Source organism: Mustela nivalis (assembly GCF_964662115.1).
Source record: "Mustela nivalis genome assembly, chromosome: 9".
In the NCBI taxonomy this organism is placed as follows: Eukaryota; Metazoa; Chordata; class Mammalia; order Carnivora; family Mustelidae; genus Mustela; species Mustela nivalis.
In genome coordinates, this window is record NC_139028.1 from 68,956,812 (window position 1) to 68,975,257 (window position 18,446).

Genomic DNA, 18,446 nt, shown 5'->3' on the forward strand with positions numbered 1-18,446 from the left:
AAGGGAGGGGCAGTGCACACGCTGAACATCAGTGAGTATCCACAGGCATTACCAGTGGTTATAGCAGTTCTTAAAAAAGCTAAAGGGGCCATTTAATCCCACAGAACAAGTTACATCTTCTGGGATTGCTTCTCATATGTCAGCCATCCTTTTCCACTTTCCAAAAAGGAGAACTTAATGGATACTGGCACAATCAAACCTGCAGAAGAGGGATGAGCAAGTCTGAGGAAGGAACGGCTGTGGTGTATTGGTGTCACAGACATTTCTGATAAGAGAGTTCTGATGTAGGCACATTGCTTCTTAATTCTTGTTCCTTCAACCCAACAATTGTTCTTGGAGAGAAGATGTGTGTGGTATGGGAATGATGTATGTTGGACTATGAGATCCCACACATTATTGTCTAAGCCAGTAGCTCCCCCATGTGTAGTTGAATCGACTATAGCACTATTTTGGGACTCTACAGCAAAACAAAACAACCCCCCCCTCAAACAAAACAAAACAAAACAAAACAAGAAAGAGGGTTCCATGTTAGACTTTTAAGGTAAAAAAAATTGATTTTTTACAGGAAATTATAGAATTTAGAAGAATTTTTAGAAGAATTGTATTTAGAAGAGTTATTTAGAAGAATTGTAGAAACACTACCAATTTCCATTGATCCAGCATCTGTGGATGACTGTAGATGTTAGCATGGGATGAGGCTGACAAGAAGCAATGGAGTTTAGAGCCAAAAGTACTATCTCTGGGTGAAAATGGATTAGTGACTCAGTAATGCAGTATAAATGAAGATCCTCTTTGATATATAAAAATATTCATATAAAATGATACATAAATATAATTTATATTATATGTAATGTGGTAGCAAAAAAGCTTTTATGAGGCCACAGAGAAGAAACTTGAACAAGATACAGTTGACAAATTAAAAACATTCTAGATGCACAAGAGTACACGCATGACCCTTATGATGTATCAGCCTAGAGATAGTTCAGAGAGAAAGCTATTAAAAATGTTGAATCAGTTTGGAATGTCTTCATTCCCACAGCTGTACATCAATATAAAGATTCTTGCCTCTGAGAGGGTTTATCTTCCAAATACTTTCATAAATGCCTCCTTCACATCCTTGTTTCTCAGGCTATAAATGAATGGGTTCATCATGGATGTTATGACTGAGTAGAACACAGAGATCACCTTATCCCCTTCACTTATTTTTTTGGAATTTGGACGCATGTAGGTAAATATTGTTGAGCCATAGAAGAAGACAACAACGATGAGATGAGAACCACAAGTAGAAAAGACCTTGATCCTCCCCTCTCCTGACTGTATCTGAATCACAGTGGAAATAATATTCCAATAGGAGAAAAGGATGAGGGAAAGAGGACCAAGGAGAATTACCACACCCATTGCAAAGATGGCAATCTCAGCTTTGTACGTTTCTTCTGAAGCCAACTTCAGGAGTGCAGGAGGTTCACAAAAATAATGATTAATTATGTTCTGTCCGTGGTATGACAGACATAAAGTAAATGTTGTGTCTACCAGAGATACAAATGCTCCAGTGGCCCAGGACCCTATGCTCAGCTGTATACACACCCTCTGGGTCATGAGCATGGAGTAGTGAAGGGGCTTACAGACAGCCACATAGCGGTCATAGGACATCACTGCTAGGAGGGAACTTTCTGTACACCCAGCTACTAGGAAAAAAATCATCTGAATTGAACAGCCAGCAAAGGAAATGGTTTTTCTCATTACTAGCAAATGGAATAACATCTGGGGGATGATTGTTGTAGAGAAACAGAGATCAGTAAATGACAAATTTTTAAGGAAGAAGTACATTGGTGTTTGAAGTCGAGAGTCGATATGAATTAGCATTATGATGAGAAGATTTCCCAACAGAGTTATCAGGTAGATGATGAGAAACACCACAAACAGGAGGATCTGTATCTGCCGATCTGAAGAAAGGCCCAGCAAGATAAATTCAGTCACATAGGTTTGGTTTTCTGTGCCCATTGATGTTTATTTCTGCCTAAACATTAGCATAACTAGGGCAATCAGAAGTTGACTATAATGGAAAATCAAATCCTGAAAGCAAAGATCTCATTGCAAGAACAAAAGTATTTGACTGAAAACATTCTTGGAAGCATTTAAGACACTTGATTTTCTAAAAATTCCATACCTAATTCTTACTGAAACTATTTGAAAAAGGATGCCAACATATTATATGGATTTGAGAAAACATGACGAGTTCTGCCTTTAGTAAAAAGCCCAGGTTTTTCTTTTTCCTAGTTTATTTTCTCAGTCAGCAGATTTTGACTTTCATCAAGGAGCAGAAGCAATAATTATCTTTTCTTTTCTGTTTCCAAGGGATCCTTTGTCATCCTTCCTAGTAGGAAGGGAATTTTAAGAAACCATTTAGATCATGTAATAATCCACAGTCCTAGTACTTTTCTAAATTCTTTATGGTGTCAGAGAATCAAGGCTTGATGGCAATGTGGAAGATTAAGATATAATGGGCCCTCATCACTACTGAGCCAAGATGTTGGAGACAAGACCAGACTTGGGCAACACCACACACTATGGAACAAAGGACAACCCTTTGTGGAGATAAAATGGCACCATAATAGCTGTCTGCACAATGGCAGTGTCTTTTCTGGTGCAACTAGTGTTTGAGCTCATTCATGCTGCTGTTTGTTTCATAGAATCCAATGAGATGTGTAGGTGCATCAGTAGGAAATCAGGTTCTGGTCCAATGCTTTGTACTCAGGCAGAAATACTATTCAGTTTATATATTACTGTACCTCAGGAGCAAGCAAGGAATAACATGGCTGGATATAAGCTAATAAAGAAGGAAATTAGAGAATGTAGCTGGGGACATGGGCAAATGGTTGGCACTTGTGGCTGGAGTCTTCTATCCCTGAGAGGGTTATGGTCAAATAATCTTCGACAAAGCAGAAAAAATATCTGGTGGTAAAAAGACAGTCTCTTCAATAAATGGTGCTGGGAGAATTGGATAGTGAATCCAATTGGCTATATATAGAAGAATGAAACTCAACCATCATTCTCTCATACCATACATAGAGATAAACTCAACATGGATGTAAGACCTCAGTGTGAAGCAGGGATCTATCAAGATCCTAGAAGAGAACATAAGCAGTAATCTCTTTGACATTGGCCACAGCAACTTCTTTCAAGACACATCTCCAAAGGCAAAGGCAACAAAAGTGAAAGTGAACTTTTGGGACTTCATCAAGATCAAAAGCTTCTTCACAGAAAAGGAAATAAAACAAGGAAACTAAACAAAGAAGAAACCCAGGGAATGGGAGAGGATATTCAAAAATGACACTACAGGCAAAGGGCTGATATCCAAGATCTATAACGAACTCCTCAAACTCAGCACACACAAAACAGATAATCATGTAAAAGAAATGGGCAGAAGACATGAACAGACACATGAAAAAATGTTCATCATTACTATCCATCAGTGAAATTAAAATCAAAACCACATAGATATACCACCTTATACCAGTTTGAACAGCCAAAATCATCAACAGGACAGGAAGCAGCAAGTGTTGGAGAGGATGTGGAGGAATGGGAACCCTCTCAAACTGTTGGTAGGAATGCAAGTTAGTGCAGCCATTTTGGGAAACAGTGTGGAGAGTCCTCAAAAAATTAAAAAAGAGAGCTCCCCTATGACCCTGCAATTGCACTACTGGGAAATTACCCCAAAGATACAGATGTAGTGAAAAGAAAGGCCACATATACCTCAATCTTCATAGCAGCAATGGTCACAATCACTAAACTGTGGCAAGAGCTGAGATGCCCTTCAAGAGATGAATAGATAAAGATGTGGTCCATATAGCAATGGTCACAATCACCAAACTGTGGCAAGAGCTGAGATGCCCTTCAAGAGATGAATAGATAAAGATGTGGTCCATATATGTAATTGAATATTACACAGCCATCAGAAAGGATGAATACCCAACTTTTGTAGAAACATGGGCTGGAATGGAGGAGATTATGCTGAGTAAAATAAATCAAGCAGAGAAAGTCAATTATCATATGGTTTCACTTACTTGTGGAGCATAAGGAATAACATGGATGACATTAGGAGAAGAAAAGGAAAAGTAAATTAGGGGAAATTGGAGGGGGAGACAAACCATGAGAAACTGTGGATTCTGAGAAACAAACTGAAGGTTAGGAGGGGAGGGAGATGGGGAGATGGGTGTGCCTGGTGGTGGGTTTTAAGGAGGGGACGTATTGCATGGAGCACTGGGTGTGGTGCATAAACAATGAATCTTGGAATATGAAAAAATTAAAATTGCAATGTTAAAAAAAAAAAAGAAGGGTCGAGGGGCACCTGGGTGGCTCAGTGGGTTAAGCCTCTGCCTTTGGCTCAGATCATGATCTCAGGGTCCTAAGATCGAGCCCCACATTGGCTCTCTGCTCAGCAGTGAGCCTGTTTCCTCCCTCTCTCTCTGTCTGCCTCTCTGCCTACTTGTGGTCTTTGTCAAATAAATAAATAAAATCTTAAAAAAGGAAAAAAAAAAAAAAGAAGGTTGAAGTACTAGTCTTAGAATTGACCTTCAGAATGATTTGAGAACAGGTAGCACATCTAGCTCCCTGGCAGTTACCTTTTTTTTTTTTTAAGATTTTATTTATTTATTTGACAGAGTTCATAAGTGGGCAGAGAGGCAGACAGAGAGAGGAAGGGAAGCAGGCTCCCTGATGAGCAGGGAGCCCAATGTGGGGCTTGATCCCAGGACCCTGGGATCATAACCTGAGCCAAAGGAGAGGCTTTGACCCACTGAGCCAACCAGGCGCCCCCTGGCACAGCTATCTTGACATAGAAATCAAAGCCCGCAAACATAGAAAGGATGGTTTTCACACATTAGTCTCTACATCTAGCTGGCAGTATAGAAAAAATGTGGTCAGATCAGTTGTGGCTGGACCACTGGCTCATGTGCTGCCAAGTACAACTTGATTGCAGGACCACAAGTTAACAGTGAGTTTCCTATTTTTGAATTATCATCCACATGGAAATGAAATGGGTCCAGCCTGAACCTATAGTAGAGTCTATTGGTCTTTAAGAAACCAGGAAGACAGAGTCAGGGAATGATTTGAAGAATTGGCAAAATTAAATGAGAACTATCTTTTCTTTAGATACAGTGTAAACAGAATATACAAGAGGACCACTGATAAGGTCTGTAACTATAGTAGCCACAATGATACTTGAAAATGATACAACTCATTTTCCAATAATTTTTGATAAGTGCATTTTTTCACTCCATCATGGTAAATATGCTTGCAATGAACTATGCATATTTCATTTGTACAATTTGGTGAATTTTGATATATATATATACAATAATACATATTTGATTTATTGCAATAAATAAATAATTTATTTTTAATAAATAAAAATATTTGATATATTATATACTATAGTAATAATAAAAGGATTTGTCAACTTATACATGGTTGTTTATTTACAATCCTGTCTTTCTACTAGGCTATAAGTTTCTTCAGGGTAAAAATTCTATCTCAACCCATATGTCTGCATTACCGGGCATATAGTAACTTTCCAATAAATTTTCACTGAATGGATAAATGAATAACTGAATAACTGCATGCAGCAATGAACAAATTTCTCCTTAACACACAATCCCATTCACACACACACACAGGCACTAAAACACTCCTAAGTGTTGGTTGTCCTATTTAAGACATAGTATGAAATTCAGATGGCATAGCTAATACTGTGGTCCAGCTTGGAATGGGGATATCCTGTGACCAATCGGAAGGAAAACAAAAAGGATGATCACTTGGACCACTAGTATGGATGAGAGTATATCAGTGGTAGTTCTTCTGGTGGAATATATTCTCAATATGAAATCCTATTTTCTTTCTTCCTAGCACCTGAGAGTATATATGTAATCTGATAGCTACCTGAGTACTAAGGTACTGGGGCAGGGAGTGGCCACACACCCAGCATTAGCACTCACTGAGCTCTAGCTCCTTCTCAGCTCCTAAAAAATGAGCAGCACATTGCAAGAAGTTGTGTCATGAAACCTAGGAAGTACACTGTGAGTCCAGTGGGTATCACAGTGTCCAGACAGTGTGGGAATATTGAGAGAAGAAAATAATATAATAACAAAGATAAAAGGTCAGAGTTAAGGAAGATTTTGGGAGTTGAAAAGGGGTAGCTAGTTTTAGAGACAATGGATCTTTTGGTTCCTTGCACCAATCAGCATATAAACTGACTCCCTCAAAAACAGTCCAGTAGCAGACTTCTAAGACTGAGATTCTAGAGAAGAGAGAAGAAGAAAAATCTCTTCTCCCAAATAGGCTGTGGGTTATAAAAAATAGGGATGTGACCCTTCTCCCAAGATAGACACAAAATTTCTGGTTCTAGAGAGACTTTATTCCTTCAGAATCTTCCTTCTTCCTTCTTCTTACCTAGAGACATGGGGTGAATTTGTTTTGGAGATGCATGGAACTACATGGGAGGGTACTTCACACAGAGTACAGAAAAATGAGATCCAGAGATCCCAGGTGTAGATCCAGAGTTGGGTATTGGATTCCAGTGATTCTCAACCCTCTCTTCTAACAGCTGGATACATTGCAATGAATTTTTCAGTGGATTCTATTCCAAACTCGGGCTGTATTCTTGGATGAGTTAAATACTTTGGAACACCAAAGTGAAATGAACCTTATTCTGAGAGGTTCTTGAGAGATGAGGCCCTGAGAACTGATGCACCTGGGATGATCCCCAGGGTTCTCCTTGGCCACAGCTGACTCTATTATCTCTACACACAATGAGATACCATGGGACATTTTTTTTTTCTTGTAGTCATATACAATACTGTGACTGTCTTTTAATTTCCAATCTTTCTTTTTTTTTTTTATATTCAACTTTTTATTTTTTATAAACATATATTTTTATCCCCAGGGGTACAGGTCTGTGAATCACCAGGTTTACACACTTCACAGCACTCACCAAAGCACATACCCTCCCCAATGTCCATAATCCCACCCCCTTCTCCCAAACCCCCTCCCCCCAGCAACCCTCAGTTTGTTTTGTGAGATTAAGAGTCACTTATGGTTTGTCTCCCTCCCAATCCCATCTTGTTTCATTTATTCTTCTCCTACCCACTTAAGCCTCCATGTTGCATCACCACTTCCTCATATCAGGGAGATCATATGATAGTTGTCTTTCTCTGCTTGACTTATTTCGCTAAGCATGATACGCTCTAGTTCCATCCATGTTGTCGCAAATGGCAAGATTTCATTTCTTTTGATGGCTGCATAGTATTCCATTGTGTATATATACCACATCTTCTTGATCCATTCATCTGTGGATGGACATCTAGGTGCTTTCCATAGTTTGGCTATTGTGGACATTGCTGCTATAAACATTCGGGTGCATGTGCCCCTTTGGATCACTACATTTGTATCTTTAGGGTAAATACCCAATAGTGCAATTGCTGGGTCATAGGGCAGTTCTATTTTCAACATTCTGAGGAACCTCCATGCTGTTTTCCAGAGTGGCTGCACCAGCTTGCATTCCCACCAACAGTGTAGGAGGGTTCCCCTTTCTCCACATCCTCGCCAGCATCTCCAATCTTTCTTTAAGAGAAAAATATTCATATATTCTGGGCCTGAGGAGAATTCAAGAAACCAACCATACCATCCCTATTTTCTTGTTGGGAAGCAGAATCTAGAGTGTAAAGTACATGCAAGCATATCTGCATATTCTTTAATTTAAATCCAGAGAAAAGTGGAAATTTTCATACTCTTAGTATTTTTCTATTAAAATGAGTTTAAAATTATTGCTTATTTGAGGATCTGGTGGCCACTGTTAAGCAATTTTAGCTGGTCCTATAAAACAACAGGTTTGAGAAAATCTTCGTAAAAATCAAGTATTTGATACAAGGACAGACGCATATTTTTCTGAGAGTTCTGGATTGAAATTACTCAATGTTATATGTTCCTGTCAATGTTTATTTCTTTTTATATGAAAAATATTGTAACTTTGCATATGCGTTACTAAATTTACGCCATTTACTTCTTTAATGTCAATACTAATATGATTATTTTATTGTTCAACAATATTTATACATTTTATCACTCAAATATTTACATATTTCCTATTGTGTTTTTTATTTACTCCAAATTTTATTCCTTCTATTATAGATGTTCTACAAAAATGTTCTCTTCATCAAGATCAAAAGCTTCTGCACAGCAAAGGAAACAGTCAAAAAAACAAAGAGGCAACCCACGGAATGGGAGAAGATATTTGCAAATGACAGTACAGACAAAAGGTTGATATCCAGGATCTATAAAGAACTCCTCAAACTCAACACACACAAAACGGACAATCATATCAAAAAATGGACAGAAGATATGGACAGACACTTCTCCAATGAAGACATACAACTGGCTATCAGACACATGAAAAAATTTTAATCATCACTAGCCATCAGGGAGATGCAAGTTAAAACCACATTGAGATATCATCTTACACCAGTTAGAATGGACAAAATTAGCAAGACAGGAAACAAAATGTGTTGGAGAGCATGTGGAGAAAGGGGAACACTCTTCCACTGTTGGTGGGAATGCAAGTTGGTGCAGCCTCTTTGGTGAAGAGTGTGGAGATTCCTCAAGAAATTAAAAAGAGAGCTTCCTTATGACCCTGCAATTGCACTATTGGGTATTTACCCCAAAGGTACAGATTTTGTGAAAAAGAGGGCCATCTGTACCCCAATGTTTATAGCAGCAATGGCCACAGTCGCCAAACTGTGGAAAGAACCAAGGTGCCACTCAACGGATGAATGGATAAGGAATATGTGGTCCATATACTCTATGGAGTATTATGCCTCCATCAGAAAGGATGAATACCCATTTGTAGCAACATGGACAGGACTGGAAGAGATTATGTGAAGTGAAATAAGTCAAGCAGAGAGAGCCAATTATCATATGGTTTCACGTATTTGTGAAGCATAACAAATAGCATGGAGGACAAGGGGAGATGGAGAGGAAAGGGAGTTGAGGGAAATTGAAAGGGGAGGAAAACCATGAGAAACTATGGACTCTGAAAAAGAACCAGAAGGTTTTGAAGGGGCGGGGGGTGGGAGGTTGGGGGAACCAGGTTGTGGGTATTGGAGAGGGCATGGATTGCATGGAGCACTGGGTGTGGTGCAAAAATAATGAATACTGTTATGCTGAAAATAAATAACAAAATAAAATAGATCCTGGATATCAACCTTTTGTCTGTACTGTCATTTGCAAATATCTTCTCCCATTCCGTGGGTTGCCTCTTTGTTTTCTTAACTGTTTCCTTGGCTGTGCAGAAGCTTTTGATTTTGATGAAGTCCCAAAACTTCATCTTCGCTTTAGTTTCCTTTGCCTTTGAAGACCTATCTTGAAAGAAGTTGCTGTGGCTGATATTGAAGAGATTACTGCCTATGTTCTCCTCTAGGGTTCTGATGGATGCCTGTCTCACGTTGAGGTCTTTTATCCATTTTGAGTTTATCTTTGTGTACGGTGTAAGAGAATGGTCGAGTTTCATTCTTCTACATATAGCTGCCCAGTTTTCCCAGCACCATTTATCGAAGAGACTTATTTGAAGAGTCTTTTTCCACTGTATATATTTTCTTGTTTTGTCGAAGATTATTTGACCATAGAGTTGAGGGTCCATATCTGGGCTCTCTACTCTGTTCCACTGGTTTGTTTTTATGTCAGTACCATGTTGTCTTGGTGATCACAGCTTTGTAGTAATGCTTGAAATCAGGTAACATGATGCCCCCATTTTATTTTTGTTTTTCAATATTTCCTTAGTGATTCGGGGTCTCTTCTGATTCCATACAAATTTTAGGATTATTTACTCCAGCTTTTTGAAGAACACCGGTGGAATTTTGATTGGAATAGCATTAAAAGTATAGATTGCTTTAGGCAGTATAGACATTTTAACAATGTTTATTCTTCCGATCCAAGAGCATGGAATGGTCTTCCATCTTTTTGTGTCTTCTTCCATTTCTTATCGTTGGAGATCTTAACAAGCCTCTCTCAGAAATAGACAGATCATCGAAGCAGAAAACCAATAAAGAAACAAGAGCATTGAGTGACACATTGGACCAGGTGGACCGCATAGATATTTACAAAACATTCCTCCCTAAAACAACAGAATACTCATTCTTCTCAAGTGCACATGGAACCTTCTCCAGAATAGACCACATACTGGGTCACAAATCAGGACTCAACCAATACCAAAAGACTGAGATTATTCCCTGCATATTCTCAGATCACAATGCTTTGAAACTGGAGCTCAATCACAAGGAAAAGTTCAGAAGGAACTCAAACACCTGGAAGCTAAAGACTACCTTGCTTAAGAATGCTTGGATCAACCAGGAGATCAAGGAAGAACTGAAATAATTTATGGAAACCAATGAGAATGAAGACACTTCGGTCCAAAACCTATGGGATACAGCAAAGGCAGTCCTAAGGGTGAAATACATAGCCCACGCTTCCCTCAAAAAAATTGAAAAATCCAGGACACTGCAGCTGTCTCTACACCTTAAAGAGCTGGAGAATCAACAACAAATCAATCCAACTCCACACATCAGAAGGGAAATAATCAAGTTTAGAGCTGAGATCGATGAGGTAGAAACCAGAGATACAGTAGAACATATCAATGAAACTAGAAGCTGGTTTTTTTTAAAGTATCAATAAGATAGATAAACCATTGGTGACACTAATCCAAAAGAAAAGAGAGAAAGCTCAAATACATAAAATTATGAATGAAAACGGAGAGATCACAATGAACACCAAGGAAGTAGAAACAATCAGCAGAAGTTATTATCAACAGTTATATGCCAATAAGCTAAGCAACCTAGATGAAATGGATACATTCCTGCAAAACTATAAACTCCCAAAATTGAATCAGGAAGAAATTGACAACCTGAATACACCAATATCTACTAACGAGATTAAAGCAGTGATCAAGAACTCCCAAAAAACAAAAGCCCAGGACCTGATGGATTCCTGGGGAATTCTACCAAACTTTCAAAGAAGAAATAACACCTATTCTCCTGAAGCTGTTTCAAAAAATTGAAGCAGAAGGAAAACTTTCTGACTCTTTCTATGAAGCCAGCATTACCCTAATCCCCAAACCAGGCAAAGACCCTACCAAAAAGGAGAATTTCAGACTAATATCACTGATGAATATGGATGCTAAGATTCTCAACAAGATCCTAGCAAACAGGATCCAATAGCACATTAAAAAGATTATCAACCATGACGAGGTGGGATTCATCCCTGGGCTACAAGGATGGTTCAACATTCGCAAATCAATCAATGTGATAGAACAAATTAATAAGAGAAGAGAGAAGAAGCATATGGTCCTCTCAATTGATGTAGAAAAAGCATTTGACAAAATCCAGCGTCTGTTCCTGATTAAAACGCTTCAAAGTATAGGGATAGCGGGAACATTCCTGAACCTCATCAAATCTATCTATGAAAGACCCAAAGCAAATATCATCTTCAATGGGAAAAAGCTTGCATCCTTCTCGTTGAGATCAGGAACAAGACAAGGATGCCCACTCTCACCACTCTTGTTCAACATAGTATTAGAAGTCCTAGCAACAGCAATCAGAAAACAAAGGGAAATAAAAGATATCCAAATTGGTAATGAATAAGTCAAACTCTCTCTCTTTGCAGATGACATGATTCTTTATACGGAAAACCCAAAAGACTCCACCCCCAAACCATTAGAACTCACACAGCAATTCAGCAATGTGGCAGGATACAAAGTCAATGTGCAGAAATCAGTGGCTTTCTTATACACTAACAATGAAAATACAGAAAGGGAAATTAAAGAATCGATTCCATTTATGATAGCACCAAGAACCATAAGATACCTGGGAATAACCTACCAAAGAGGTAAAGGATCTGTACGTGAGGAACTATAGAACACTCCTGAAGGAAATTGAAGAAGACAGAAAAAGATGGAAGACCATTCCATGCTCTTGGATCGGAAGAATAAACATTGTTAAAATGTCTATACTGCCTCGAGCAATCTATACTTTTAATGCCATTCCCATCAAAATTCCACCTGTATTCTTTAAAGAGCTGGAGCAAATAATCCAAAAATTTGTATGGAATCAGAAGAAACCCTGAATCGCTAAGGAAATGTTTAAAAACAAAAATAAAACGGGGAGCATTATGTTACCTGATTTCAAGCTTTACTACAAAGCTATGATCACCAAGACAGCATGATACTGGCATCAAAACAGACACATTGGCCAGTGGAAAAGAGTAGAGAGCCCAGATATGGACCCTCTGCTCTATGGTCAAATAATCTTTGACAAAACAAGAAAAAATATTCAGTGGAAAAAGAAAGTCTCTTCAATAAATGGTGCTGGGAAAAATGGGCAGCTATATGTAGAAGAATGAAACTCGACCATTCTCTTACACCGTACACAAATATAAACTCAAAATGGATAAAAGACCTCAACATGAGACAGGCATCCATCAGAATTCTAGAGGAGAACATAGGCAGTAATCTCTTCAATATCAGCCACAGCAACTTCTTTCAAGTTATGTCTCCAAAGGCAAAGGAAACAAAAGCAAAGATGAAGTTTTGGGACTTCATCAAAATCAAAAGCTTCTGCACAGCAAAGGAAACAGTGTTTATTGATTTTCTTCTTCGATGATCTATTTCTGAGAGAGGCATGTTAAGATCTCCAACAATTAGTGTATTCATATCAATATGACTGTTTATCTTGATTAACAGTTTTCTTATGTAATTGGCTGCTCCCATATTGGGGCCATAGATATTTACAATTGTTAGATCATCTTGGTGGATAGTCCCTTTAAGAATGATGTAGTGTCCTTCTGTATCTCTGACTACAGTCTTTAGTTTAAAATCTAATTTGTCTGATATGAGAATCGCTACCCCGGCCTTCTTTTGAGGCCCATTGGCTTGAAAGACGTTTCTCCATCCCTTCACTTTCAGTCTGGGTGTATCTTTAGGTTCAAAATGGGTCTCTTGTAGATGACATATGGATGGGTCCTGTCATTTTATCCAGTCTGCAACCCTGTGTCATTTTATGGGCACATTTAGGCCATTCACATTGAGGGTGATTATTGATAGATACGTTTTTGTTGACATCGAGTTACATTTGAAGTCTTTCTTTCTGTAGACTGTCTCTATATTTCTTTCAATGCTATTCTTAGGATTTTTCCTCTTTTATAGAACCCCCCTTAATATTTCCTGCAGTGTCGGCTTGGTGGTTGCATAGTGTTTTAAGCCTTGCCGGTCCTGGAAACTCTTTATCTCTCCATCCATTTTTAATGTCAGTCTTGCTGGATAAAGTATTCTTGGCTGCATTTTCTTCTCATTCAGTGTTCTGAATATATCTTGCCAGATCTTTCTGAATTTCCAGGTCTCTGTGGACATGTCTGACTTTATTCTGATGGACTTTCCTCTGTACGTAAGGAGCTTCTTTGTCCTGGCTGCTTTCAAGAGGTTCTGCCTACAATTATAATTCTTCATTCTTATTATTAGGTGTCTCGAGGACTTTTGAGAGTCTGTAATGTTAGGGGGAAATCTTTCGGCCTCTAGTACCTGAACGCTGGTTCCATTCACGAGATTTGGAAAATTTTCATGAAGAACTTGTTCCGCTATTTCTTCTAGACTTCTTTCTTTCTCCTCCCCTTCAGGGATTCCGATAATTCTGACATTGGAACATTTCATGGTATCATTTATTTTCCTGATTCTGTTTTTGTGGCTTCTAAGCTGTTTGTTCCAGTCTTCCTCCTGATCTTTTCTCTCTATCTGTTTGTCCTCCAGATCACTAATTCTATCTTCTGTCTCAGTTACTCTAGCGTTGAGAGAATTTAGATTAGATTGGAACTCATTGAGAGCATTGTGAAGCTCATCCCTGGTAGCTTTCAGCTCTTCCCTAATATTGAAAACATAATCTCTGGTCGTTATCAGTTCGGCCCTAATAAATTCTGCTTGGTCACCCATGGCTTTCTCCAATCTAGCTATCGCTTGGATAATTGTTAGCCTGAATTCTCTTTCCGGCATATTGTCTATGTTGATAGCCATTAGCTCTGTTGCAGAAGGTCCATCTTCTGTATTTTTCTTCTGTTGGGCATTCCTCCTCCTAGTCATTTTGGTGGGAGATGGCTGAACGGGTGTAGCTGGGTGTTTTGACTGTGGTGCAGTCAAGGTGCACCCTTGAATGCTTCTGAGCAATCAGGGTTCCCCACCCAAATGAGAGCAAAAAGAAAAGGGAAGAAAAAAAGAGAGAGGGAGAGAGACAGGAAAGAAACGTGAGATAAAATAGAAGGTTCAGCCCAAATGGTCCCCAAGGTAAGATTTATGAAGTATACAAACAGACAGAGACAAACAAAAAGACTGATAAAAGTATATGAGAAGAGAAAAAAATTATATATATATATATATATATATATATATATATATATATATATATATATGCAAATAAAGGAAGAACCTCGTCAAAAAGAACCCTGAGTGTAAGATTTATATACTATCAGGACAAACACAAAAAACACAAAAAACACAGAAATACTGGTGGAAGAAAAAGATGGGAGAGTGGTTGTAAATTCTCAGTGGGTGAGGAAGGTTGTTTTGATTCTTCCTGGATGTATCTTGATATCTTTGTTAAAGGACTCAACTTTCCTAAGATAAGGGGGGATTAGGAATTGATTTACCTATAGGGGTGGCATTGATTGGGGAAAGGGGATTACCTTGAAGTAATAACTCTATATGAATATTAGAAAATAAAAAGTAACTCTATATGAATATTAGAAAATAAAAATTTAAAAAAGGAATAAACTAAACTAAACTAAACTAAAATTAAAAAAAAAAAAGAAATGCAAAAGGAAAACACAGGGGTATGTATCAAAACGTTCAAGTTAGAAGGTTATGGAATTTGATATACTGGACATCTCACTGTGATGGTAAATAGGTTAAAAAATTATCTATATAATAATAAAAAATTAACTATATAAAAAAATGAGCCAGAATAGTAGGATCGAATTAATAATAAAAATTGTCCTATGAAGTAGTGGTGGTTGTTCTCTTGTTGTCTTTTTTTTTTTTTTTCTTTTCTGGTTGGTTTTCTGGGGGAGGGGCCTGCCACGTGGGTTTTCAGTCCCTGAAGTTCTCTCAGCTAAGTCCTCCAGCCCCCCTCAAGGGGGTGGGCTCTAAAGAAACTGTTTTTTTCAGGCTTTTGTTCTCTGGAGGTTTTTATATTTGTTCACTTTTTTTTTTTTTTTCTCTCTCGCCTTGACCACTTTTGATGGTTTTAGGTTTAGAGGAAAGCAAACTGAACCCTGACCTCCCTCTCAGAGAGAAGCCTCAGTCCAGCTGCAGAGCCCATATAAATCTCCCCTTGGCCGCTGGCAGAGCAGGTTCCCAGTCGCGGTCCCTGGGGACTCAGGATTTTTTGCTTGTACCCAAAACCATGGCAGCAGCAGCTGTCTGGGCAGCTCCAGACTGCCAGAGAAGTTCCAAGCAGCAATCACACACTAAGATTTTCCCGCTGGCCTGGGCTGGGAGTGCCTGGTCTTTCCGGTCTGAGAGCACTCGGCTGGCATTTATGTGCACCTCTCTCAGGGGAGGGCGCGGAGCACTACTCGGACCCTGATGGCACAGCAGGGCACTTGCGTGGGAACTGCAAAAAGGCTATTCTTCTGTTGGCTGGCAAGGCTCCCAGCCCCTCACAGGAGCCGGGCGCCAAGCACTCTCAGGCGCGCTGGTGGTTCAGGGACCGAGACCTGGTTTCTCTGCTGCACTCTCTCTGGCTCTGCACCAGGGGTGGCTGTCCTGGGTCTGGGGACTTAAGCCTGGACCCTAACACCCCGATTCCCACAATCCCCCCCCCCCCCCAGTGATCCTTTGCTCTTTTTGAGGGCTTTCTACCAGACTCCCGAGTTAATGCTGGTCCCCAGGCACAGGGCACTCTCGTATTAGGATATTACTTTCCAATGGGTCGCCTCTGGTGGCTCCCTCCCCCTTTTGTTTATCTTCCGATATCAGTCCGACTTTCCCACTCCACTTTACCTGCCCACTGGCATCTTCTGCTCCAGTAGAGATCCAGACGTATATAATTCTGATGTCAGGCTGATTTCGTGGGTGATTGGAGATCTTTGGAAGGTAATCAGCTCACTTTAGGGTGCAGGTTGAACGGGTGCCTCCTCCTACTTCCCTGCCATCTTGTCTCCCCCATATTATATTATTTTTAAAAATTTTCTAGATTCAAAATCTTGAAAAGAATAGAAGAGGAAGAGGTTGAAGGAAGAGGATAAAGAGAATAAGAAGAGGAGGAGGTGGAGGAAAGAGGAGGTGAAGAAGGAGGAGGAGAAGAAGATGAAGAAGGTGGGAGGGAGAGGAGGAGCAGAAGGGAAAATGGGGGGGGGAGAAAAAGAAGATCTTAATGAAAATAATAAAATATTACCAACACAGTTCAACATAGTGGATTTTTTCTAACATTTCCCATAATTTTGTATCCTCAGAAAGCAAACTCAGAAAAGAATCCCCAGACACATGAAGCAAACTGGTTATGCTAATAAGGGTTTTTCTAACTTAGCAATAAGAAAGAGTAAGTTCTTTGTTTCCTCCACCTCACTTACTTGACTCAGTTAATTCTATATTTTACTGCTACTTTCAACATCCCACTTTTGATACCAATTCATTATTTTTATAATGTGTTGTTTGTAAGCAAAATGAAACCCAACAGGCTTACAAAAAAGTGTTTATAAAAAGTGCTTATAAACCAAACTATGGAAAGATCCTAGATGTCCATCAACAGATGAATGGATAAAGAAGATGTGGTGTATATCTGTACAATGGAGTACTATGCAGCCATCAAAAGACACAAAATCTTGCCATTTTCAATGACGTGGGTAGAACTAGAGGGTAGTATGCTGAGCGAAATAGATCAACCAGAGAAAGACAATTATCATATGATCTCTCTGATATGAGGAATTTGAGAGGCAGGGTAGGGGGTTGTGGGGGGCAGTGAAGGAAGAAATGAAACGAGATGGAGTCAGGAAGAAGACAAACCATAAGAGACTCTTAATCTCATGAAACAAATTGAGGTTTACGGTGGGGGGGTAAGGATAGGTGGTTGGGTTAATGGAAAGTGGAGAGGGTATGTCCTATGGTGAGTGCTGTGAAATGTGTAAGCCTGATGATTCACAGACCTGTACTTCTGGGGCAAATAACACTTTGTATGTTGATAAAATAAATAAAAGTGCTATTATGATGAGAAATTATAGTTTTTATTTTATTATTTTCAGCATAACGGTATTCATTGTTTTTGCACCACACCCAGTGCTCCATGCAATCCGTGCCTTCTCTAATACCCACCACCTGGTTCCCCCAACCTCCCACCCCCCGCCCCTAAAATCCAGGCAGTGCTGGCCTCAGGTGAGGTTCTATCCAGACACTCAACATGTTTCTTTACAGCTTTCCACATAGTCCTTCTCATTGTCGCCCTCATCCTAAAGGTTATGAGAGCTACATGCTTTCTTTCCCACATCTAAGAATAAATATAGTTTCTTTGCAACAGGCAAAAATGTACTGAAATAAAGTCTAAGGTATCATAGAATCACATTCTCTACAGAAATATGGATCCACAAAACATCAGTGGATTTTGAGCAAAGGAAACAAGTTATTAAAAACATAACTATCAAATACCTAATTCAGCTATATATTTCCTATTTTATTTTATAATACATGCCAAATTCCTATACAAAAATCTGATAAAGAGAACACACACAGTGAAAGAAATTTCACCTTCAAATAAGATGCAAAAATTACAAATAAAATAACAACAAATGATAAATGGAAGTAGATTAATGAGGGATATAGGATACCTACATAAAGTTTTATCAAGGAACATAGGTATTTTTGAATATTAGGGATTAGAGGCATATGACATCTATTGAGGAATATAAAAGCACAAATGCATATTTCCAATTCTAATAATTGTTGGATACCTACTTTAGACCAACCTTTCCACCGAAAACAATTATAAACCCATGAGACAAAGATCTTGGAAAGAAGAAGCACAGTATGGTGGGGCTGACAGTCAGCATTATTTTTTCCCATAAGGCCTCTGTGGATTCAAAAGAAGCAGCTGAGAATCTAATAAACTCAAGATCTAGTGGGGTCTGAGAGCCTCAAAAGTGAGGAAAATTTTTCAGTAGTTGTAAAATGGTGAGAGTGAGGGAGATAAAAAATTAGAGCTTAAGGCTTACCAAATGTGATACTAATAAATTCTCCCAAGCATTACTTAAGAGCTTTACCTTTAGAATGGGGAGTGAAATGGGAAAAAATAAACCATCTCATTTAATCAACACAATCTCTGATTTGCATAAAACAATCTTCTCTTTTCCTAGATCCTAACAAAAGCAAAATA

The 18,446-nt window shown here is 38.9% G+C and overlaps 1 protein-coding gene across 1 annotated transcript; it reads right to left on the reverse strand.

Annotated features, from left to right (window-relative positions):
* Positions 1–1,077: 1,077 nt before the first annotated feature.
* LOC309840672 (olfactory receptor 2D3-like) lies at positions 1,078–2,001 on the reverse strand (the record flags this gene model as incomplete). Its single annotated transcript, XM_082682942.1, has 1 exon — positions 1,078–2,001. One exon carries the CDS (start codon positions 1,999–2,001, stop codon positions 1,078–1,080), a length of 924 nt encoding a protein of 307 aa, XP_082539068.1.
* Between the last annotated feature and the right edge of the window lie 16,445 nt (positions 2,002–18,446).